This window comes from Garra rufa, chromosome 5 (assembly GCF_049309525.1).
Source record: "Garra rufa chromosome 5, GarRuf1.0, whole genome shotgun sequence".
Classification (NCBI taxonomy): Eukaryota; Metazoa; Chordata; class Actinopteri; order Cypriniformes; family Cyprinidae; genus Garra; species Garra rufa.
In genome coordinates, this window is record NC_133365.1 from 9,325,381 (window position 1) to 9,348,898 (window position 23,518).

Consider the following 23,518-nt stretch of genomic DNA (forward strand, 5'->3'; position numbering starts at 1 on the left):
AGCACTGTGGAACAGGTTTTTATTGCGGATATCTCTGTACTTTGCTCCATTCAGCTTTCCCTCAACCCTGAGCAGTGTCCCAGTCCCTGCCGCTGAAAAACAGCCCCACAGCATGAGGCTGCTACCAGCACACTTTACTGTTGGGATGGTACTCTGCAGGTGATAAGCAGAGCTGGTTTCCTTCATCCATGATACTTAGAAATGAGATTCATCAGACTCATTAGTAATGTTGTCTGAACCAACATTAGAATAAACTCATATCAGTATTGGATGCAGTGATTTGTGAATGTAAGTAATGTGTTTAAAGTATCCTACAGATAAAATAGCGATGGAGGACAACAGAACCACACAGCAGTGTCCCATTTATTCTGAAGTGATGAGGAACATTATCAGAGAGTCGTGTGAAGATGATTAGCTGATGAAAATGTCTTTATTTCAAAAATTTGTAACCTTTGGACATTTATTCCACACAGAAGCTTTTTCACAGAGGTTTAATCATAATCAGTCTTTGTATAATCTTATTGTGCATTGATAGGTTTAAAGTCTGATGTAACAAACCCTTATTGAGCACAAATGCAGTGAAACCAGGCTGTCGAAGCCAAACACGGCATTTCTGCAGAGTCTTCTGAACCGGATCTGAAGAAGCACCAACGGTGAGATTCAAAGTCAGTCTGATTGCTGATGACTGGAATAAAATCAGGCTTCAAATCATTACACTTACATGTGATGAGGATGACATGGTTTGATGTATAGTAAGTGTGTAATAAGCTGTGATTGAATGACGATGCTGATCTGTGTCTGCAGCTGCTGATGGCTTTCAGTGGGAAATATCAGCTGGAGTCACACGAGAACTTCGAGCCGTTCATGAAGGCTGTTGGTAATAGAAAAAAAGAACATTTGTATCTTTACAGTGTTTGTGAGAACACACTACTGTCATCTGAGCGGTTTTCTCAGGTGTTTTCTGCTGCAGGGCTGCCGGATGATGAGATCGAGAAAGGCAAAGACATCAAGAGCATCTCAGAGATCCATCAGGACGGAAAGGACTTCAAAGTGACGGTGACGGCGGGAACTAAAGTTGTCCTGTACTCATTTACTGTGGGTGAAGAGTGTGAACTGGAGACCTTCACTGGAGAAAAAGCTAAAGTAAGATCAGTCCACCATAATTCACGTTCTCATCAACAATATCAAAAGAAAAAAAAATTATGGGCTGCCTAACTACTTTTCATCAATTTAATGTGTTCATGCTGAATAAATGAATTAGCTTTCATTAAAAATCTCTGTTTCTCTCTGTTTGTATATGTGACCCTGGACCACAAAACCAGTCATAAGTGTCGATTTGTCTGAAATTAAGATGTATACATCACATGAAAGCTGATTAATAAGCTTTCCATTGTTTCCATTGTTTGTTAGGATAAGACAATATTTGGCTGAGACACAGCTGTTTGAAGATCTATAATCGGAGGGTGCAAAAAATATTAAAATTGTCCAGATGAAGTTTTTAGCAATGCACATTACTAATCAAAAATTAAGTTTTGATATATTTATGGTAGGAAATTTACAAAACATTATCTTTACTAAATATCCTAATGATTTTTGGCATAAAAGAAAACATTATAATTTTGACCCTTACAATGTAGTTTACATACACTTGATTCTAACACTGTGTTGTTACCTGAATGATCCACAACTGTTTTTTTTAATGATAGTTGTTCATGAGTCCCTTGTTTGTCCTGAACAGTTAAACTGTCCGCTTTTCTTTAGAAAAGTGCTTTAGGTCCCACAAATTCTTTGTTTTTTCAGTATTTTTGTGTATTTGAAGCCTTTCCAACAAGGACTGTTGAGACAGGGTTGAAAACTTTTGAACAGAATAGAGATGTGTACATTTTTTTTTCTTATTTTGCCCAAACATTTTTTTCATGTAGTACTGCCCTCCAGAAGCTACAGAAGATAATTACATGTTTCCCAGAAGACAAATTTTTTTTAAATTGAACCATAATCGGAAAGTTTTCACCCCTCAGCATCGTTTTTCCTTCTGGAGCATCAGTGAGCATCTGAATCTTCTGTAATAGTTGCATCTCTTAAAATCATACCATCATAGTTAAAAAGGGTTCAAATACACAAAAATGCTGAAAAACCAAAGAATGTGTGCGACCTAAAGGATTTTTCTGAAGAAACAACAGGCAGTTTAGGTCCAACTGTTCAGGACAAAAAGGGACTCATGAACAACTATCACTAGACAGTAAACACCCCACAGCTGTGGATCATTCAGGTAAGAGCATAGTATAAAAAAAACAACTGTATGTAAACTTTTGAACAGGGTCATTTGTATAAATTCAACTATTATTTTCTCTTGTGGACTATATGTAAACATCTTTTATGTGATGAATATCTTTTTCAGGTCAGTACTAAATACAAAATAAAATGCATTTTGCATGATCCCTCTTATTTTGGTAAAATAATTAACATTTTGCAGATTCTGCAAGGTGTATGTAAACTTTTGACTTCAACTGTATTTATTTATTGGCATTAGCATCATTATGTTGTGAGATTGTTGAGCTATTAAAACTGTGTCTGTGTGTGTGTGTGTGTGTGTGTGTGTGTGTGTGTGTGTGTGTGTGTGTGTCAGACTGTGGTTCACATGGACGGGAATAAGCTGACGGTGTGTGTGAAGGGGATCGAATCTGTGACAGAGCTGAATGAAGACACCATCATTAATGTAAGACTGATCATCATCTTCATCAACATCACTGTACACCGCCTGACGCTCAATCCCATCTGCTGTCGTGTGTCGTTTCAGATCCTCACCTTCGACGGCATTGTCTACAAGAGGATCAGCAGACGCATCTCCTGATCAGATGTAGGTGATGTTCTCATGCACATCTCAGCTGCATTCAATCAAAACAGCACAACGAGATCTGCTGAAAATGCTTTTATTACACTGCAGATTCAGACTCGTTTGATGAGCTTGTTTACGAAGTGGTTTTAATTTCTTCTCCAGCGAGCATCATGGGTTTGGCGCTGAGCATGGCCTCCCTCATGTTGTGATAGACCAGCTCATTCTGCTTGAACAAACGCAGCTCCATCTCCGTCTGTGTCCGCATCGACTGAAACACATTCACATACAATCATGATCAAAGAAATGCTCACAGACCCATTCTTATGTACTTCGCATTAAACATCCAATCTTTGTGATAGATCAGTATGATCCAAAACTGTTTTATTTCTATATTCTGAAGGCTTTTACTGAGGAGTGTATTCATATATCATTCACATTGATTTATACAAGATTTTATTCCTAAATACACAGTGAAAATGTGTTTTTTTTTCTGGCTGTTGACAGTATTTTCTGATTTATGGAGTAATAAAAAGAGAAATTTTAAGTCAAATTTCCATTTGGTAAAAAAAGAAAGAAAAACTTTAGCTCTAATATGAAACTCTACTAATGCATGTTCTTTTATTAAAATTAAAATATCATGCTTTCACTGTCTAGATTTACTGACTGCATTTTCAAAAAAAAAGTGATATAAATATTAAAAATTAAGCATATTTTAAAAAGACATGACAAACGTTAAGGTCTTCTGAAGTTGCCTTAATCTATAGTAAGTAAACTAAATTAAACACTGACTCACAAAATGTTTTTAGTTTTGTTTTAAGTGAAAATACATCTTTTGTATTATAATTTAGCTTTTGTTTATGCTGCAATTAAGTTGTAAAATGCCCCAAAATATATTGGTGGTTCATTAAGTAACATTTTGGCTTGTGTATTAAAAAAAGTATATGGCCTTACAATAAAGAATCTTTTACTTTGTCCGAATGTTTTTGTCTTTGGGAAAATGTTTTTTGAAAAATTGTCAATTATTTTCATGTTTTGGGCTTTATCGGTCAGACTGGGAAAAACGGAGTGCTATAGACTGCCAAAAGTTATAAACAAATCAATGAGAAGAGTGAAAAACCGGTCTGAGGAACAAAAGGCGTTTGTGGTTGGCCAAACTGAACCAGGATTTCCAGGCCAAGAATCTTGACAACATTCATGTTTGTTCTAATTATTTCCAGTCAGGTAGGTAAAATACTAAGCTAATATCTTCATTAACCTTGTATGTATCTTTACCACTTATTAACTTTAGTTTGTCAAAATATTGCACCCTTTACTGTTTACTAAGTCCATCTCTTGTAAATGTGAATTGATGGATCCACAAGATAATGTGTTATAAAAATGTAAACAATTTAAACAAAGGCAGTAAAATGTATGTATATGTTATTTAAGTAATATAACACTTAATTGATAATAATTGTTTAAATTAATATAACTGATTTATTCTTTGAAACTTTAACATTAATTTATGCAAGATAGTAAGATTAGTACACAGTCATAGCCATAAATGACATGGTACTAATAATTGGCATAAATCTTTCGGTGTTTTCGGTTTTCGGCCTTAATTTCCTCTTTTTCGGTTTTCGGTTTCGGCCAAGAATTTTCATTTCAGTGCATCTCTACTCTCTTGTATTAGCCTTTTAAAGCGCAAAAGTTCAGCTGTTATGGGAGAAACTTAAAGCAACACCAAAGAACTTTGCTCCCTCTACAGGTTGGAAGCGGAATTGTCCATTACTGCTGTCGTAAATAATTTAGCCTACCGTTGCGTCACATGCACGTTATTTGTTTGGAGGCTATCCAGGACCGGCTTTGGAAATAACGATGTCCAGTGACAAGGTAGAGTATGTTGCATGACTTTATGAAAGTATGAAAACGAAATAAAACATAATAATGACATTGTTTGCTATTTATTTTTGCCGTAAAGCAAGTCTCATTTGAACTACAAAACCGCTACCCGACGACCCAAACTTACATAGTGCTGTTATGGCGATAGAGGGCCGCAAAGCGAATGTGGAAGTGCCGTTTCACCCTGTTATGAACCACTGACACGAGTTCGGACACATTATTTTAAGGTAACGCTTTAACGTGTTGCTTTAAAGCGTTTTTAATAATAAGCACACTGACTGGCGTCTAAGTGGACTTCACCACAGTAACATTCAGTGTTTCACTGATGATGATGATGGTGTAGCGGTGGGTGTTTTACCTCCAGGTCTTTGGTGATGGGGTGATGAGCTCCGTGTGTGATCATGAGAATGCCGTAGGCCTGACAAATCAGCCCATGAGCAGCCTCAATCATGCCCGCGTGCCAGTGTGTGACGCCTGCTCTCATGGTGGCCATGCCCAGCTGGGCATTATTGGGGTGATAAAGCTTCCTGAGAGCAGAACAGAGTCTAGCTGATCTCATATTTTGAGCTCGGGTGATTTCAGAATCTCTGGAATTTAATAATTACTCCACTTCCAAAATAAAAATGTCCTGATAATGTACTCACCCCCATGTCATCCAAGATGTTCATGTCTTTCTTTTTTCAGTCGCAAGGAAATTATGTTTTTTGAGGAAAACATTTTAGGATTTCTTTCCATATAGTGGACTTCAATGGTTCTCAATAGATTTGAGGTTAACCCTCTAGTATTGTTTGGTCATTTTATGAATGAATGCAAAAATGAATGCAAAAACTGAAATTTCAAACCAATATATCAAATAGAAAAAATCTAAACCTACACAAAAAATTGTCTTTGAGAATGTCTAAATGTATATCCAAATCCACAACTTCATAAAAACAAGTCTTTATGTCTAAAAACAACTAGAGAATTTCTAAGCCTTTTATATATAGAGCTATATAGGAATCTAATGGCAACACAATGGAATTGCAGATGTTTTTCTTTTTTTACTCTGACGAGATGGCACAGACTTCAAATATTGGATTTTAAAGGCATTGTCTCCATTTTAACATGAAATACTGCCATAATTGAAAAAGTAATATAAAAATCTTAGAATTATATATATATTTTAAATTACTTTCAATAAGATAAAAAATGTATCATAATGATAGCATAAATATGAAATTCTCTCAAAAATACAAAATGTTATGGAACAAACAGATTTTACTGAAAATAAAAAAAGTGAAATTTCAGGTGTTTCAGTCACTTTTGACCACGAACAACACAAGTGTGACTCGCAAATGAACAATACCAGTGTTAAAAATGCAGTTTCAGTGCAGCTTCAAAGGGCTCTGCACGATCCCAGCCAAAGAATAACGGCCTTATCTAGCAAAACAAACGTTTTTTTTCTAAAACAATTTATATACTTTTTAACCTCAAATGCTCATCTTATCTAGCTCTGCAATGTCATGTGTACTCTGTGCACTCTGGTTAAAGACCGTTAGGGCATGTCAAAAAACTCCCATCTCATGCTGCGTTTGAGCCCGAAAATTACGACTTCAAACCATGGCTCACGACTTTGTAGCTTTCCAGGCAAGTCACGCCAAACTGCCTGTGTGCATTTATTATTTTTATATGTGACCCTGGACCACAAAACCAGTCATAAGGTTAAATTTTACAAAACTGAGATGTATACATCATATGAAAGCTCAATAAATAAGCTTTCTATTGATGTATGGTTTGTTAGGATAGGAAATATTTGGTCGAGATACTTCTATTTGAAAATCTGGAATCTGAGGGTGCAAAAAAATATAAATACTGAGAAAATCACCTTTAAAGTTGTCCAAATTAGGTTCTTAACAATGCATATCACTAATCAAAAATTACATTTTGATATATTTACAGTAGGAATTTTACAAAAAAATCGTCATGGAACATGATCTTTACTTAATTTCCTAATGATTTTTGGCATAAAAGAAAAATCAAAAATTTTGACCCATACAATGTATTTTTGGCTATTGCTACAAATATACCCCAGCGACTTAAGACTGGTTTTGTGGTCCTGGGTCACATATTATTATTAATTTGATTGCAACATTATATTGTCCTATTTTTCCACCATGTACTACTTGCATAAACACCGCACCCGTAGGGGTTGACATTGTTGTTTCGCAGGCTATGTTACATCAGAGTTCAGAACTGGGAGTACATTGATGTAGTACGAGTTCACCAGTGAGAAGTGACAAGTTTGACTGCCGTTTGGGTGCACTTTCACGGGTAGAAGTTTGGAAAAACACGGATAACGGGTTGCCATTTTCTCCTCCAACTTCGAAATCGTCCTACATCACTGTTTTACCTTTTTTTTTGTAAAGAGCGTTTGCCCTTCTTTGTAAACACTGGGTTGGTACTTCTGCAATGATGTAGGATGATTTTGAATTTTGAACTGGAGTGCACAGAGTACTCATGTGCATTGCAGAGCTAGACAAGATGAGCATTTGTGGTTAGAAAGTATATATGTGACCCTGGACCACAAAACCAGTCATAAGGTAAAATTTTACAAAACTGAGATGTATACAACATATGAAAGCTCAATAAATAAGCTTTCTATTGATGTATGGTTTATTAGGATAGGACAATATTTGGTCGAAATACATCTATTTGAAAATCTGGAATCTGAGGGTAGAATACTGAGAAAATCACCTTTAAAGTTGTCCAAATTAAGTTCTTAACAATGCATATTACTAATCAAAAATTACATTTTGATATATTTATAATAGGAATTTTACGAAAAATCTTAATGGAACATGATCTTTACTTAATTTCCTAATGATTTTTGGCATAAAAGAACAATCTATAATTTTGACACATACAATGTATTTTTGGCTATTGCTACAAATATACCCCAGCGACTTAAGACTGGTTTTGTGGTCCAGGCGGGTCACATATATAGTAATTTTTGAAAGAAAACTACAGATTGTTAAGCTATATAAGACCCTTATTCCTCAGCTGGGATGTTTAGAGCCCTTTGAAGCTGAATTTACCTTCAATCCATTGAGCACCATTGAAGTCCACAATATGGAGAAAAATCCTGGAATGTTTTCCTCAAAATAACGTAAGTTCTTTGCGACTGAAGGAAGAAAGACATGAATATCTTGGATGACATGGGGGTGAGTAAATTATCAGGAATTTTTTATTCTGGAAGTGGAGTAGCCCTTTAACGAGGTTTAGAGTAAATCAGCAGACTCACTTGTATCCGTCCACCATGCGCTGAGCGTAACTCGCCGCCTCTGTGAACTTATGCATGAAGGACAGAACCTCGCTGGCGGTGCTGAGGACGCGCAGCAGATGCAGGTTTGTGTCTCCAAACACTGGCTCCTGCTTCTCCAAACACTCGCGGCAGATCTTAACCACCTACGGCACCAAGCAGACGATAATGAGCACCGACTAAACCATTCAGTGACACAACCGAGTCATTTATTCAAAAGCGTTTTATGTTCTAATCGAAAACCATGGTTTCAACCTGTTTTGTTCAGTAAACGTTTGTCTAAAAGCAAATAACATTACATTATATAAAAAGCTCATTGCTGATGTATAGAAAAGCTGTTTGGATCTTTATTTGCCAGTAAACGAAAAGTGATTCAGTTTTAGCTCTTTCTGTTAAGTAGGCCTAAGGGTGGAATCGTTAGACTCACCTCACTGAAATTTCCTTCAGTACGAGCCTCTTCGATCTTAACCAGAGCCTGAAGACTGAAATCTGTCACCCCCTTCACCATATCGGCAGACGGCTGCAGACAGGCAGACAAACTTCATTATAACTTCACATTCAAGGTCAGACATCTAAACTTTCTTGCATGACTGTATTATCATTCCCTCTCGCAAAGAGGCGCTCTCTCATCTATACGGGCTATTCTACAGAATTGGTGCAAACTGCTGTCCCACAAAAAAAAAAAAAAAGCTAATTTAAAAAACATGTAAGCGTTTAAATCTTAATTGTTTATTAAGCTCTATCGAAACCCACAATAATATTTAAAATATCAGTAAGTTTAATATATATAAAATCATCATTTAGGGGGTACATGGAATAGGTAGGTGGCTGTCCCGAATCTTAACCCCTAAATTTCAATTTACGAAAATGATATTGAAATAATGTTTGCATTTTGTTTTTAAAAATATATTTTTGATTAAAAAAAAAAAAAATCTGTGTAAATTGTGAAACTTGTTTGTGTAAAAAAATGTGTGCCGCATTTTCATGCCACTACCGAAACAGTGTATGTTTTAGTCCATTGGTTGAGACTGATTTTTTCTACACCCCTACATTTATGATGAGGAAATATTCCTGTTTCCCTCTTTCTCATAGCTACATGGTTGAGTAGGTAGGCTCCATCATTTTGAGGTAAATGTGTTCAAAAATCTGTGTGTAAAAGAATGTCACTATTGAACATTTTTCTATAACTAAACACTCTTTTTTGGGCGTTTTTCCATAACATTTAGTTTTTATATGTATACAACTGTTCAGAACTGTGCTAGCTAACCATGTGCTGATTAACATCTTTGAGCTAGGTTCAAAAATATCTAAAATTGTCATGACCAAAACATGTAATCATTGTTTGAGTAGTGACTAAAGGGAACAACATTTTAGCACAGTAAGGCAATTTTTTAGTATTTTACTATGTTTTAGTATGTGGGTTAAAATTCTGTAATGTGATGTGGTCGCTACCAAAGCATTACTGTCACTACCGAAACATGGGATTTTTGTCAAAAATAAAGCATACTGAATTATCAACTATGATAGTGTTTGGTTTAATGTATATTCAAACTAATGAATCCTTAAATTTGAAATCAGTATGATCAACTTTTTGCCTTTTGCAAAGAAAAACTGGATTCAAAATACAACAAATCTCATAAATCACACTTGAAATATTGCTAAATTGTAATTGTTATTGATTTACCTTTGAAACCTTTTTTTATAAAATAAAAAAAGTATATATTTACAAGGAAGATGCAAGCAAAAATGAACAGGTCAATATGACTCTTCTTATTAAATCATATATTACTGTGTTTCGGTAGTGGCAAATTTGGGGAGAGGGCAAATATTCCAAAACGTTCTGAAAATAACAATTACAATTAAGTGCACAGTTACTATATCACTGCAAAAAATGCTTTTCTAGCTTAGACTTTTTGTCTTCTTTTCAGCCAAAATATCTAAAAATTCGTAAATCGAGAAGAAGTTTTCAGAAAAAAGGGTCAAAATTAAATGCATTTTTGCTTGAAACAAGCAAAATAATCTGCCAATGGGGTAAGAAAAATAATCTTGTTTTCTGTTTGAAATAAGATTTTTTTTTTCTTACCCCATTGGCAGATTATTTTGCTTGTTCTAAGCAAAAACTCACTTAATTTTGACTAGTTTTTTCTGAAAACAAGAAAATAATTTTTACTTGTCTAGAAAATCCTTCTTGATTTAAGAATTTTTAGATATTTTGGCTGGAAACAAGACGAAAAATCTAAGCTAGAAAAGCATTTTTTGCAGTGTAAATGTGGACCTTGGATATTGGACAATTTGCATACATACAAAGACATTTTTTCCAACTCTGACTGTAGAATGGCCCATATACAAACTCCAAATAGCCTGTGCAAACTCCTTTAGACTCAGCTAGAGAATTAAAATAGTCTGATGAATTTTCAGAACACCAGTGTTTCTATATATTTTACTATAGTACAGATTTGGAGGTTGATATGAACCTTGTGTCCTTCGGTGTCTTTGACAGCCGTCATCAGGTCGTCTTTGATGCCCTTGGTGCAGTGCTCACACTTGCAGTCGAAGTAATACTGCTGCTTGAGCAGCCGCTGGCGCTCTTTGGACACGTTCAGGAAGTCCACATAGCTGACGGTCAGCTCTTCTCCTTCAGGGATATTCCCCAGAGCCCTCAGCTCAATCCTGGCTCATTCCCAGAGTCACAGAGAGAACAATTCTCTTCAACATCTATTCAGTCTCACACAAGTGAGGAATCATAAAAATAAATAAACAATGCACTTGTTGTGTTAGTAAAAATATGAGCAAACCTAAAAAGCTATTTTTGCAGCTCACATGCAACACCATGCTAAATCAAATCAAAATTACTTTATGATGAAGACAGCGAGTAAGAACCCTAGAGCGAATCTCAACGCAACATGTGACAGTACATGATGACTAAGTCCTTCTTCTCTTTATTAACTAGACTGGATTTGATAAGAATGACTGGAGCTTTTTTACATATTTACTAAACGTGAGCATCTCTTGTTCTTATTTTTTCAGTGTTTTCTGCACTTTGAAGAATAGCTGGTGACACTTTTTATCCAGATGAATGTAAATTTTTAACATTAACATTTCAAGTTATATATTAACATTAGTTAATGCATTATGACCAAACATTTTGTAGCAGTGAGCAATAGTACATTTGTGTTAGGTCATAGTACTTAACTATTAACAATTTTAGCATTTCTTTTTTCTAAGCTGTTATCAAATAGTTGACTTTTTGCATCTGAAGTTGAACCAGGGTTACTATAGTTGAGGTCAAAAGTTTACATCCCCCTTTTTAGAATCAGCAAAATGTCAATTATTTGACCAAAATAAGAGGGATTGTACAAAATGCATGTTATTGTTAAATTTAGTACTGACCGGAATAAGATATTTCACATAAAAGACATTTACATATAGTCCACAAGAGAAAATAATGGTTGAATTTATAAAAATGACAAATGCTCAAAAGTTTACATACACTTGATCCTTAATAGTGTGTTGTTACCTGAATGATCCACAGCTGTGTTTTTTTGTTTAGTGATAGTTGTTCATGAGTCCCTTGTTTGTCCTGAACAGTTACACTGCCTGCTGTTCTTCAGAAAAATCCTTTAGGTCCCACAAATTGTTTGGTTTTCCAGCATTTTTGTGTATTTGAACCCTTTCCAACAATGACTGTATGATTTTGAGATCCATCTTTTCACACTGAGGACAACTGAGGGACTATTACAGAAGGTTCAAACGCTCACCGATGCTCCGGAAGAAAAAGCCATGCTCCCCCAAAGCCATTTCGCCCCATTTTCAGGGGTGAAAACTTTTGAACAGAATTTGAAGATCAGGGTAAATTTAACTTATTTTGTCTTCTGGGAAACATGTAAGCCTCTGAAGGGCAGTACTAAATAAAAATATATGATATTTAGGCAAAATAAGAAAAATGTACACATCTCCTTTCTGTTCACAAGTTTTCACCCCCGCCTCCTAATGCATCGTTTTTTTTTTTCCTGGAGCATCAGTGAGCATTCGAACCTTCTGTAATAGTTGCATATGAGTCCCACAGTTGTCCTCTGTGTGAAAAGATGGATCTCAAAATCATACAGTGGATCATTCAGGTAAGAATACAGTATTAAGAATCAAGGGGATGTAAACTTTTGAATGGGGTAATTTTTATAAATTCAACTTTTAATTTCTCTTGTGGACTATATGTAAACATCTTTCATGTAAAATATCTTATTCAGGTCAGTACTAAATAAACAATAACATGCACTTTGTACAATCCCTCTTATTTTGCTAAAATGATTAACATTTTGCAGATTCTGCAAGGGAGATGTTAACTATCATTAACTAAAACTATGAAAAAATATGTGTAACTTGGATCAAAACAAACAAATAAAAAAACATAATAATAGTAAATAGTAAATAAAAAATCATGACAGATGCACAAAACAAAAACTAAAACATTAATTAAAAATTAAAGTGAAAACAGACAAAATATAAATGATGTTAATATAAAGTATATCAATGATACTAAAATAAAACTGAGGTGAACACAAAATGTTTAACTTTTTGAACCATGCCTTCTCTTTTCCATATGGTGAAAGTAAATTATGTCTGGGATAGTCAAACACTCAAAATGACAAAAAATTTCATCAAATTTAAGATTTAAACTTTAACGAAACATTAAAGTTCCAGTAGTCACTGTAATTGCATGGAAAAGAAAAAGAAATTCTTCCAGGTTTGGAATGACATGTGTGAATAATGACAGAATTTTTAAGCACATGACATGGAAATGATGCTGTCAGTAAGCCAGGGGTCAAAGGCCAGATGTTAGTGTATATCAGACTGACCCACCTTCTCTTGGAGTGAAATAAAGGATCCAGAGCCGTCTGACTGCAAGAGAGAAACACAAACCAGACATTTACATCTGGATTTACAATTTATATTATTTGTGTGATTTAGTAAGATTTCACAGAAGGTTCTGTTCTTACTGAATTCTGATCTACTCACTTGCCGGGATTGAGAATGACGGTACAGTTGGGCCAGCAGTCATGATTGACCAAACACAGGTTAGGAAAGAGACCCACGCCCACCGCCTGAAGACCCCTCTGATCGCTCAGAGTGAAACCATTGCAGTTAATCTGAGGATGAGAGAAACACCGTTTTCATCTGAGTTTCAGAAATGTGCAGTCGAGCGAAGCAGTGCCTACCATGCCAAAGAGATGTGACACATAGTCCTCTCCAACGGGTTTGCTCTTTTTAGGCCAGTAATTGTAGAAGTGTTGCACATCAACTTTGAGCTCTTTCAGGTCCTCGGGGGACATTTTGGACAGGTGATCCTCCAGGAGGTCAAGGGTGGTGAGCTGAGCGTCGGAGACCAAAGCCGTGTCCTTCTGAATACGCCACAGGATACGAGCGACCAGACTGCAATGTCAGAACATTGAACGGCAATAAACTTGTGACATTTGATCCTGAACATTTCAGGATTAGTTTTCTTTGGATAAGACGTGGCTGCAGCCACAAGCACTAAAATGTATTTATTAGTGGTGGGCATAGATTAATTTTTTTATCTAGATTAATCTCACTGTAATCTTGGAATTAATCTAGATTAAAATGGCTAATTTGAATTCTGCCGAAGGCATTCAGAATATGTGTGCTACCCAAATAATGACTTAAAGTAAGTTTTTGAGAATGGGTTTCTCAAGCCAGGTGGCGCATTAAACCAGGGGCTCATCTCCTGTTTCCAAAATGCATCACAAACTGCTTGACAATTGCATTTCAAACACAATTAACTAGCTATTCCTACACTGCATGCACTGCAGTTATATACACAGACGCGCACGGGCATGGATATCTGCGTGCATAGTCTTCGGTTAAACTGCGTTGCTTTTAGAAGCGTCAATTCAGTTGTTGCATATAGTTTAATGTCTTTATTTTGGGATTATCAAAGTAAATTATAACTCAAATTTGAGATTTTACTGGGGCACAGCAGATTTTCACTGGGGCACGTGCCCCAGTAAAAAGGGTCTAGCAATGCCCCTGCTCTGAAGCAAACCTGGCGGCTTCATAACTGCGTCAATGTTAGCACGTCTCGTTTGATGTGGTAATTTCACAGTAGACATACACACAGGTTCGAAGACTCGTTCTCACCCCCTACAGTGCAATTCGGCTAGGTATACGTCATCCGCGCTAAAATATCAAGGTGAAAGTCATCATAGCTTGCGTAGTATAGACCCAGCTCCCAACCCAACTTTGAGAATAGATTAACGGCGATATTTTTTTTTATCGCGCGATAAGAGTCTCACGTTAACGCAGCAAGTTAACGCCGATAACGGCCCACCACTAATATTTATCATTACTAACTCTAATACAAACACTAAAGTGCTGCATTGTTTCAGCATGATCACAGTAATTAATGAGACGAGGTCAGTCTGAGATCAAATGACTCACCGCACATTCTCATTAGGAGCTTTTCCTATCTTTTTAATGGCAGAACATTCTTGCTTGTGCTCCTCCCATGCAGCACGCTGGCACGTGCGGTCGCAGTAGTGGGCAAATTTGCACTGGGCGCAGCGGTGAGGGTTCGCCTGCCGCCGGAAACAGCTGTGACACACCTGCAGAGAGAGACTGACAGACAACATATACAGACCTGCTTTAGTAGCATCCTCACTGAAAACATATTATGTGCCCTTTGTTCATACCATGTCAAGCACAGGGCTGTTCATTACGACCACTATTACATTCAGTGCAGTTTTTGTGAAGCGCATGTTGCAAGCGGGTGTTGATGGGATGCATTTATGCTATCTGTGAGTGTATATGCACAAACAGTGGGGGTGTTTACAAAATAATATAGGAGGTCCATGTCAGTGAATATTGTAATACTTTTGACATCTGAGAACCGCATCTACAGGGCCTTGCGAAAGCATTCATACCCCTTCATTGCTGCCTCATGTTAAACTGCTTTAAATTATCTTTTTCCCTCATCAATCTACACACCATACACCATAATGACAAAGCTAAAAACAAGTTTTTAACATCTTTGCAAATTTATTAAAAATTAAAAACTTACATGATTCCATTGCATAAGTATTCATACTCTTATCTGGGACAGCTAAGGAGCATTCATATTGCTAGTAGATGTTTTTACACTTCGAGTGACGTTAACCTGTGGCAAATTCAATTGAATGGGTATGATTTGGAATGGCACAAACGTCTAAATAACGTTTAACAGCGGAAAATGCATATCAGAGCAAAAACCAAGCCCTTAGGTAAAAAAAAGAAAAGAAACTGCGTGTAGAGATCAAAGACAGGACTGCATCAAGCAACACATCTAGGGAAGGGTTCAGAAAAAAATTCTGCTGCATTGAAGGTTCACAGAAGCATGTAGTCTCCATTACTTTTAATGGAAGAAGTTTGAAACAACCAGGACTCTTCCTAGAGCTGGCCTCCTGGACAAATTGAGCAATTCATGGAGAAGAGCTTTGGTTAAAGTGGTGACTAAGAACATGATGCTCACTCTAGTTGAGCCCCATGATCATATGTGGAGATAGGAGAAACTTACAGAAGGACAAACATCACTGCAACACTCCATTGATCTGGGCTTTATGGTGGTGTGACAAGAATCAACCCTCTCCTTAGTGAAGACACATGAAAACACACTTGGAATTTGCGAAAAAGCACCTAAAAGACCATCAGACTGTGAGAAACAAGATTCTTTGGTCTGAAGAACCTCAATTGCAAGCATCATGTTTGAAGGAAACCAAGCACTGCTCATCACCTGTAGAGCACCATCCCAAAAGTAAAGTATGCTGGTAGCAGTCTCATGCTGTGAGGCTGGCTTTCAGCATAGGGACTGAGGGACTCGTCAGAGTAGAAGTAAAGCTCCAAAAGTATAGAGATAATGCACCAAAGTATAGAGATACCCTTAATGAAAACCCAGTCCAGAGCAATTAGAACCTCAGACTGAGCAAAAGATTCACCTTCCAACAGGACAATGACACACAGCAAGAGTGGCTTATAGATAACCCTGTGAATGTCCTTGAGTGGCCCAGCCAGAGCCTGGGATTGAACAAAATATAACATTGCTGGAGAAACCTGAAAATGTCTGCCAGACCCCATCCAAGCTGACAGAGCTTGAGATGTGAAGAGGTGAGGCAAAGTATTGGGAATAATTGTCAAATGTTGATGCGCAAATCTTGTTGCATTATACCCAAAAAGACATGAGACTGTAAACTGAGTATACTGAGTTAAGGGTAATTATGCAATGTACTTATTTCCGTTTTTTTATATAAAAATGTATGAAGTTGTGAAAATTCTGCCATTGCTTTGTCAAAAAATTTATTTAAAACAGTTTAACATCAGGCAGCACCATAACAAAATGAAAAAAAATGAAGGGGTATGAATACTTTTGCAAGGCACTGTTTTTTCACATGTAAAATCAGCTTGTGTTTTTTGGGATTCCACCAATAGTTGCTATTAAATTACTGCCATCAGATATTCTAAATCTGGAATCACAGTGGATGATTAATGTATCATTTGGCATGAAATATTGGGAAATTCAATTAGCCCTAATGAGCATCTGGCTTTTCCATGTGTACATAAGTATATAAATACAAGGCATGCAGTCTAACACTTATGAAGTGTTAATTTATATTGTTTTTGCCTGACAAGGAGTGGATGGAATTTACAGGATCTATAATTTCCTGTGTTGTAGTAATGGATTTCCATCTCGAGTCTTGAGTCCAAGACCATATTTTCGCAGCTTGATCTTGTAATGGACTTCAGAGTTTTTGGACACTGTCTTGACTTGAACTTAGCCTTGGATTACAGTCTCAAGTACTACAATGCTGCAGATACATTTTGTGGTCTGTGATCCACTCTGTGCTACTGTGTCTGCATGAACTTTGAACACTGATGTGAAAGGCTCCATTCACCCCTCAAAAAAAGTATTTTTATTTACACAATCTGAATTGCTCAGATCCTTTGTCTAGACTCAGACTCAACTCTCTTCTGACTCTTTTCTCAAAACCAACTCAGGCTTCGTCCTTGAATGAATTGATCTCAGCTTCATTATTTAACTTGCCTATGCCTGAGACTTAGGCCCCTTCCCAAATAGCACACTTCACATGCACTTGCGGTTTTGCAGACTTACAATGGATCTGCACATGACATTCGTCATTTTATTGCAGCACTTCGGCCGAGCCCACACTTAGACTTCTACCTGGCAGTCAAAGTGGCATTATGTCATGAAAGTTTGGACACAGAGGGTTTAGGGTGCGATTTGGGACAGGGCCTCAGAGTGTACTTTTTCACCCTTCCCAAAGACTCTGGACATATGACATATTACATAGCACTGAGTCTTGACATACTGTTCTTAAATTAGAACCCTATATGTTTCATGGTGGTCCCTTAGAAATAAATGTGGTTTTAAAGGCAATATTTAACCTACATGCACATTCAGTTTTTATTAAACTTACAAATCCACCACAATGGTCACATCATGAGAAGTCCTTATTTCCCCTGATATAATGCAATTACTATAAAAACAAACTGTGGGGCACCATCAAAAAGTCTAGCTGTGTCCTTGTGCTCTTGTTTATGTTGTTCAAGAAACTAGAAAACCAAGAATCAAGGAACAAGAAACAAGAACCCAGCTCACTGGAGAACCAACCAGAAATGGACAAGACCTGATAAATGAACAACAGAAATACAAGGACTTGAACACACTGTGGCTAAGGAACAAACAAATCACAGATGCACACAGTTAGGGGGTAACAAGGGGAAACAGGAAGATGAACTAAACAACACACTAAAAGTCCACAAAATCAAACAAAAGCAGAAGGACAGAACTTCATTACATCAGAACACCTGTCCTTATTGGCAGGGCTGTGTTAGGAGCATGTGAGAGGAAGGCATGACAGACTGGGATCTGACACTGAGACTTTTATCCCCCAGGCACCCAGTTCTAACACTTTATCTCTTGCCCTAGTGCCTAAATCATGGAATCTAGCTGTATTGCCAGGACTCTTTAAACAGGTTATCACTTCCATTGGTGACACTGGTGATCAAGGCAGGTCTTGAATTGTAACTCTCATTGTGTGGATGTGATGGAGCAGCACTCTCATCACTAAGCAGTGCCTTTTAAGGTGTGCACTGCTCTCTCCTTGACAGGGGAGGGATCTAGAAATGGTGACCTAAAATTGCCTATTCAAAGATTTACCTCAGTGGCCTAGCATCCCTTTTCTGTGCAGACAAAAAAGTAAACAATCTCATTATATGGAAACGACACACTCTGCTGGATACACTCACAATGACAAAAGATCCCACCACCGCACATCCCATGCTGCAACCACAATGTAGACATCACAGTCTTGATGTAGACACATCTAAAGTTGAGCAATACATCCTCCTTTAGAAAGATCAACGTCGACAGTATGGAATGAGCTTTGCTGTCAAAGGTTAAATCTCCTGCAGAGTTTAGCTTCGGTCCTAATCAAACATAACTTCCAGGCAGCTGTTGAAATTAAACTCTGTAGGACAGTGACCCATCAGGAGCAGGATTGTACACCTCTGACCTAATGGCTTTTTGAGGCCTTGGACTCAGAGTCCCAAACTCTGATATGTTCTGATAACTGTTTTGGCATTGCATGATCTTGTTCATTCCCACTTTCATTTATCACATATCCCAGAGAGTACTATATAGCAGTGGTTTCCAACCACGGAGACATGGAAAACATGCAGTGTTCGGGAGCTCCAGTAATGTGGTTGGGAATCCATGCCATAAAGAAAGGTGACATCACAATGAGTAATGTAGCCTACTCTTCGAAAAGCTGCACATCAGCTTCAGATCTGTCTGTCTCTGTTCCGGGATTCTGGCTTATGATATTGGATCCCAGTAAGGGTCTGATACTGGCATTCTGGCTCCGGCCTGCATTTATGCAGAAGGCTCTCCTGCAATTTGGCAGCAATTTTCCAGAACCAAAGCAGTACACTCCGTTCCGAGGTTATTGGAAGACACAGAGCTGAACACCACAACCAAAGGAAACATTCAAACTCAAGCATATTCAATCACCTACAGAATTTCCCTCAAGTACATGAGCTTGATTGAACCCTACTGGGATATTTGCCTCAGTAAAAAGACTCTCGAACAAGAAAGCAGGAAAGATTGAGGCTTCCAAATTTAGCTTAAATGTTATTTCATGCATTCTGAGTTATTTACACTGTTAAAGAGGTAGATTGGTTGGTCTACAAAGATGTGAGGGAAAGATAACTTTGTTCAGCTTCCTAAAGAATCCAGCGTTACGTGAACAGTGGATGCAGTTTGTTTTTCCGGGGGGAGCAACGGAATTCTGCAAGTCTGTTTGGTTGTACCCATTATTTCAGTGACGAATGTTTGATAAACAAGGCCGACACTGGATTTGTACAATCATTTGATAATGAAAGATGGAGCCGTCCCAGTAATAAAAGAGAGAAAATATTATAAAAGAGACAAGAGTTCCATTGAACCTGCTAAAGGAATCATGGCATTTCAGTGCTGCCAGTAGAAGGCAAAGTACTGATCAGAGGCACGATCCTCCATGTCGCCCAATACATCATTGAAAAGGTCCTTCCTTTTCTAAATCTAAGGGCAGGTTCACAAAAAAACTCTAGCATGATCTTTGTTCTATACCACCAGATTCATGAATAGGCCTGGAAGCAGAATAAAGAATTATACAAAGTGCTTATCCCAAAGTGCTTATACAGTGCAACAATTGGTGGTGGATGGGACTGGCATTGAGATGAGGTTAAACAGTGATGTGTACCGGCTCCTGTAATGTTCAGTCTCTTTCTGGCAGCTGTAACCATGTTAATCCATCCACTCATTCATTTCCACTTATCCTCCGTAGGGTTATGGTAGTGTTGGATCCTCTCTCCCAGCATGTCTCGAACTAGAGGGCAGTTGCATGTTGACCAAGTTAATTTGAATCTATCTCATATTTAAGCAGGATGCTCTTCTACATCTGCCATGTGCCAGTCACAACAAAAACTCTCATATGAAGGACTCATGAGTGTCAGTATGCTGATTACTGGTCCCTCTTGACCAACGCTGGCCTTCTTTGTCATTGCTGATTACTAGTCCTTTAACCCAGAGGTCTTCAGCCCTGCTGCGGGAGATCCACTGTCCTGCCCAGTTTATTTCAAATCCTGCTTCAACATACCTGCTTGTAATTTTCAAGAAAGTCTGAAGACCTTGATTCACAGGTTTGGGTATGTTGGATCAGGGTCTACAGGAGCAGGGTTGAAGACCACTGCTTTAAACTGAAGGATGAAAAATGAGAAAACCAGTGATTCCAGAACTGAGCTGTATGGCGTCTTTGCAGACACCAATAGACAGGTCCAACAACATCTCTCCCACAGCTCCACACTCACATGCCCTAAATGTGGACATCTTAATTGGGCATCATAACTATAACTATAACTTGCCGTCAAAAACAGGTGCCTTAGTTCGCCACAGTGTCATCATGTAATACATTTATTCATCCATTCTTCAAACTGCTTGTCCTTTGTAGAGTCCCAAAGATGTACCCTGGGGTGAGGAAACAGTCTGAACAGATGGCCAACAGCGAGAACATTTTCAAATTAAAGGTCACTGGCATACATTTTTATTGCAATAACTGTCCAGAAGTCCAGAATCTTCAGAAAAGCTTGTGTTTGTGAAGTACTGTAGTCTCTAGGGGGGTTGAATAATTATGATTACGACTGTGGCAAAAATGCCACACAAATTTAAGGGGAACATCTTAAAATATTTTGACTGATTGAAGTAATTTGTTAAATTTAAGACATTTTATTAAGGTGGTGAAAAAATTGCCCTCACAAATGTAAAAAATGCCCCTGGGAAATCAGTTACAGGGGGCAAATTTTCCTTAATGTAAATGTTCCTTTCTGGCCCTGATATACATTTATTTGTGCAGAAAAATTAGACTCAACTACAAGCTTTTGATGTCTGTATTTTAATATTTTTTTCCAGTACGCATCCTTTATCCTCACAGTTCTGTTGTATGTGGCTGTTAATATAGTCTTTGGTTGTTTTTACGATCCCACCACTCAGACACATGTGAATCAGACAGGCAGATAACTCTCAGAGGGATCTTTATATAAATGTTCTTTATATGGGCAACGTTAAACTCAAATCTTATCCCAAAGGATCAAATAAAAGACCATCTGGATGCTTGACTTGTGTGATAAATTTATATCTCTAAAAATGGGTAATGTGATTGACAGATTGTATGCAGTATTCAGTCATTTTCATGCTATTTTTGATTAGTAACTGATTAAGGAACACACTGTGTGTACAAAGGTATAAACACATTTTAGCTAATGAACTGAGGTGATTCTACTCTGCAGGTTATGTCCTTTAGACCAGTTAAGATATATTTGAACTTAGTCTTCTGGTGTCACCTTGCACGCTTTGAAATAATGCTTCATGTGATTTACATAATTTTCTATTTTAGGATGAGATTACTGAACACTGATGTCACGCACCATCGCCTCCCCCTTTCAGAGTCAGCCTACAGTAAGCAGACATGACATCCAGGTTAACTCTTTGTTGTCATTTGTTCCGGCTTCATCCAGACGCTCATGGAAATATGTTTGTGTTTACAGAAGCTCAAAGGGTTGAGTGCAGTTTTCTGCATCGGCTCTTGACTTTTTATGGAGGTGAAACTGTGATCTTGTCACATGAGAGTGGAATCTGGAACACCGTTTAGCACTTAACATCTGCAAGTACACAAAAACTACATGATAGTGATGATACTAAACATAACACAGTCCTGGGGAAAAAGCCCAAAATAAAATGTGTCGAACAGGCTCAGATGCATTTCAAAAACAATATAGAGAAATGAAAATATGGCAATGAGGAAAAATAAAAAATACTGATTAATCATGAATGTTTTTACATTCTCTTCTGGTGACTCCGTGCACAACGAATCTCTTCAGAATAACGGAAGACAGACTTTAAACATTTACATAAGCAACACCTGAAGAGAAATAATGTAGGGAACCCTTCAGTCTACAGAATATTTACTCACAAGGCACAATGTGAAAGCCCATTTTTCAGCATATTACGCCATTTAGCACAACTGATCCTGACTCAGACACATTGGCCGCTCGGTAATCTGAGCTCTCACATACTTAACCTGCAGAATATGTACATACTAAACCCTGTTCTCCATTTAAACACCAATTCCAATATAGATTTGTCTGGACTGATGACGTACAAAAACGTTTTATAATATTGTGAAATCTAATACAAGCCCAAACAATTATTTTCTGCAGATAAATCTATTTAAAGTTGCCACACTCTCAGAAAAAGTTACAAAAGCTGACCTTTGTACCTAAAGGGTCCACATTGGTATCTTAAATGTACATATCAGTTACTGAGGTGTACATAATAGTATGTAAAATGTACAAAGGTGTACCTTTTGAAAAGGTACAGCCCCAGTGACAGCTTTGTACCTTGTTTCTGAGAGTGCTGCCAGCAAAACTCAAGTCCAACAAGCAAAATAACCAAAAACAGGGTGTTTTATTTTTATTACAGTACAATTACACTTGGAAAACAGCAAGTTATCCGATATGATCTCTCTAAATCAAGTCATATTTGAGATAACATCCTTCATTCATCCATAATTCATTGAGATGTCAACAGGTCAGGATCCACAACCTTCAGCTTAGTTCTTCTCTTCCCAAAGCAAGCCATTCTTGACCAGGTAAGTCAACTCACAGCTAGTTGTCCAAACCCTGATCTTACCTGTCAAACACAACCGCAGCGAAGCTGGCTTCAGCAAACACAACTTCTCCGGCTTTCATCTCCTTGGTGACGCGGAGGCCACGGCCTTTCTCCCCAGCTGCAAACACTTCCACGGGATCCATCTTTTCCACGGTCATGGTGACAGACTGTTGTCCGCTACGGCTGAGGAGGGAACTGCCTTTCCCAGCGCTTACCTTCCCATCCACCCTGTCCACTCCCCACAGCACAGCTAAAAATAGAGCTGCTCCTTTCCTGCTGTCAAACAGCAGATACAGTGAGGAGAAGCTCTGTTACTGGCATGAAGCAAGCGAACCTAGAGAACGTGGTTGGAGCCCCTGGAGTATTTTAGTCTGTCAGCTGTGTGTGCTCGTCTTGGGGAACATGAGCTGACAGAACTGGACTGACTGGGTTAGTGAAAGCGTTTAAGGGCTGGAGTTGATATTGTGAGTGAATACAGTTAAGTGTTGGAGTTCAGAAATTGATACATCATCTTTTACCTTCATCCATCATCACTTGCATTGATTTTCGAATAAGGGTTCGACATAATGTCATTTCATCACATCTCAAATCATCATTCATTCAGTGTTGGGAATGACATGTTAAATAGTTTTAAATGTTGCACCTGCGCTTTTCTACTTTATGTAGTTGAAAAGTTATGTAATAAAGTGGCTGACATCTTTGTCCTGCTGAAGCTATTTTCCTAGCTAACTTTCCT

At 37.7% G+C, this 23,518-nt stretch overlaps 2 protein-coding genes across 4 annotated transcripts; one reads left to right on the forward strand and one right to left on the reverse strand.

Moving 5' to 3' along the window:
* The first annotated feature begins 567 nt into the window (after positions 1-567).
* On the forward strand, positions 568-3,814 carry fabp1a (fatty acid binding protein 1a, liver). Of its 3 annotated transcripts, none has more exons than XM_073839409.1 (6): positions 568-653; positions 805-877; positions 971-1,143; positions 2,627-2,716; positions 2,798-2,857; positions 2,999-3,814. In XM_073839409.1, the coding sequence occupies exons 2-5, from the start codon at positions 811-813 to the stop codon at positions 2,849-2,851; spliced, it is 384 nt and encodes a 127-aa protein (XP_073695510.1). In that variant the 5' UTR covers positions 568-653; positions 805-810; the 3' UTR covers positions 2,852-2,857; positions 2,999-3,814. The 3 variants fall into 3 exon arrangements, with proteins under 3 accessions (XP_073695510.1, XP_073695512.1, XP_073695513.1); XM_073839411.1 differs by having other exon boundaries at positions 603-665; XM_073839412.1 differs by lacking the exon at positions 568-653 and having other exon boundaries at positions 2,627-2,857.
* Positions 2,915-23,077, reverse strand: smyd1a (SET and MYND domain containing 1a). The gene is made up of 10 exons (XM_073839408.1): positions 22,804-23,077; positions 14,469-14,645; positions 13,229-13,442; positions 13,029-13,159; positions 12,873-12,911; positions 10,490-10,685; positions 8,443-8,535; positions 7,998-8,161; positions 5,076-5,244; positions 2,915-3,104 (listed from the first exon to the last, which is right to left on the reverse strand). Exons 1-10 carry the CDS (start codon positions 22,938-22,940, stop codon positions 2,970-2,972), a joined length of 1,455 nt encoding a protein of 484 aa, XP_073695509.1. The 5' UTR covers positions 22,941-23,077; the 3' UTR covers positions 2,915-2,969.
* Between the last annotated feature and the right edge of the window lie 441 nt (positions 23,078-23,518).

Coding starts and splice junctions, on each gene's coding strand:
- fabp1a (XM_073839412.1), top strand. CDS start 811: ATGGCTTTCAGTGGGAAATATCAGCTGGAGTCACACGAGAACTTCGAG. Junction 878..970: donor GCCGTTCATGAAGGCTGTTG/GTAATAGAAAAA, acceptor TTTCTGCTGCAG/GGCTGCCGGATGATGAGATC. Junction 1,144..2,626: donor TCACTGGAGAAAAAGCTAAA/GTAAGATCAGTC, acceptor TGTGTGTGTCAG/ACTGTGGTTCACATGGACGG.
- smyd1a (XM_073839408.1), bottom strand. CDS start 22,940: ATGACCGTGGAAAAGATGGATCCCGTGGAAGTGTTTGCAGCTGGGGAG. Junction 10,686..12,872: donor TTATTTCACTCCAAGAGAAG/GTGGGTCAGTCT, acceptor GGAATGAGCCAG/GATTGAGCTGAGGGCTCTGG. Junction 5,245..7,997: donor CGCATGGTGGACGGATACAA/GTGAGTCTGCTG, acceptor TTCTGCTCTCAG/GAAGCTTTATCACCCCAATA.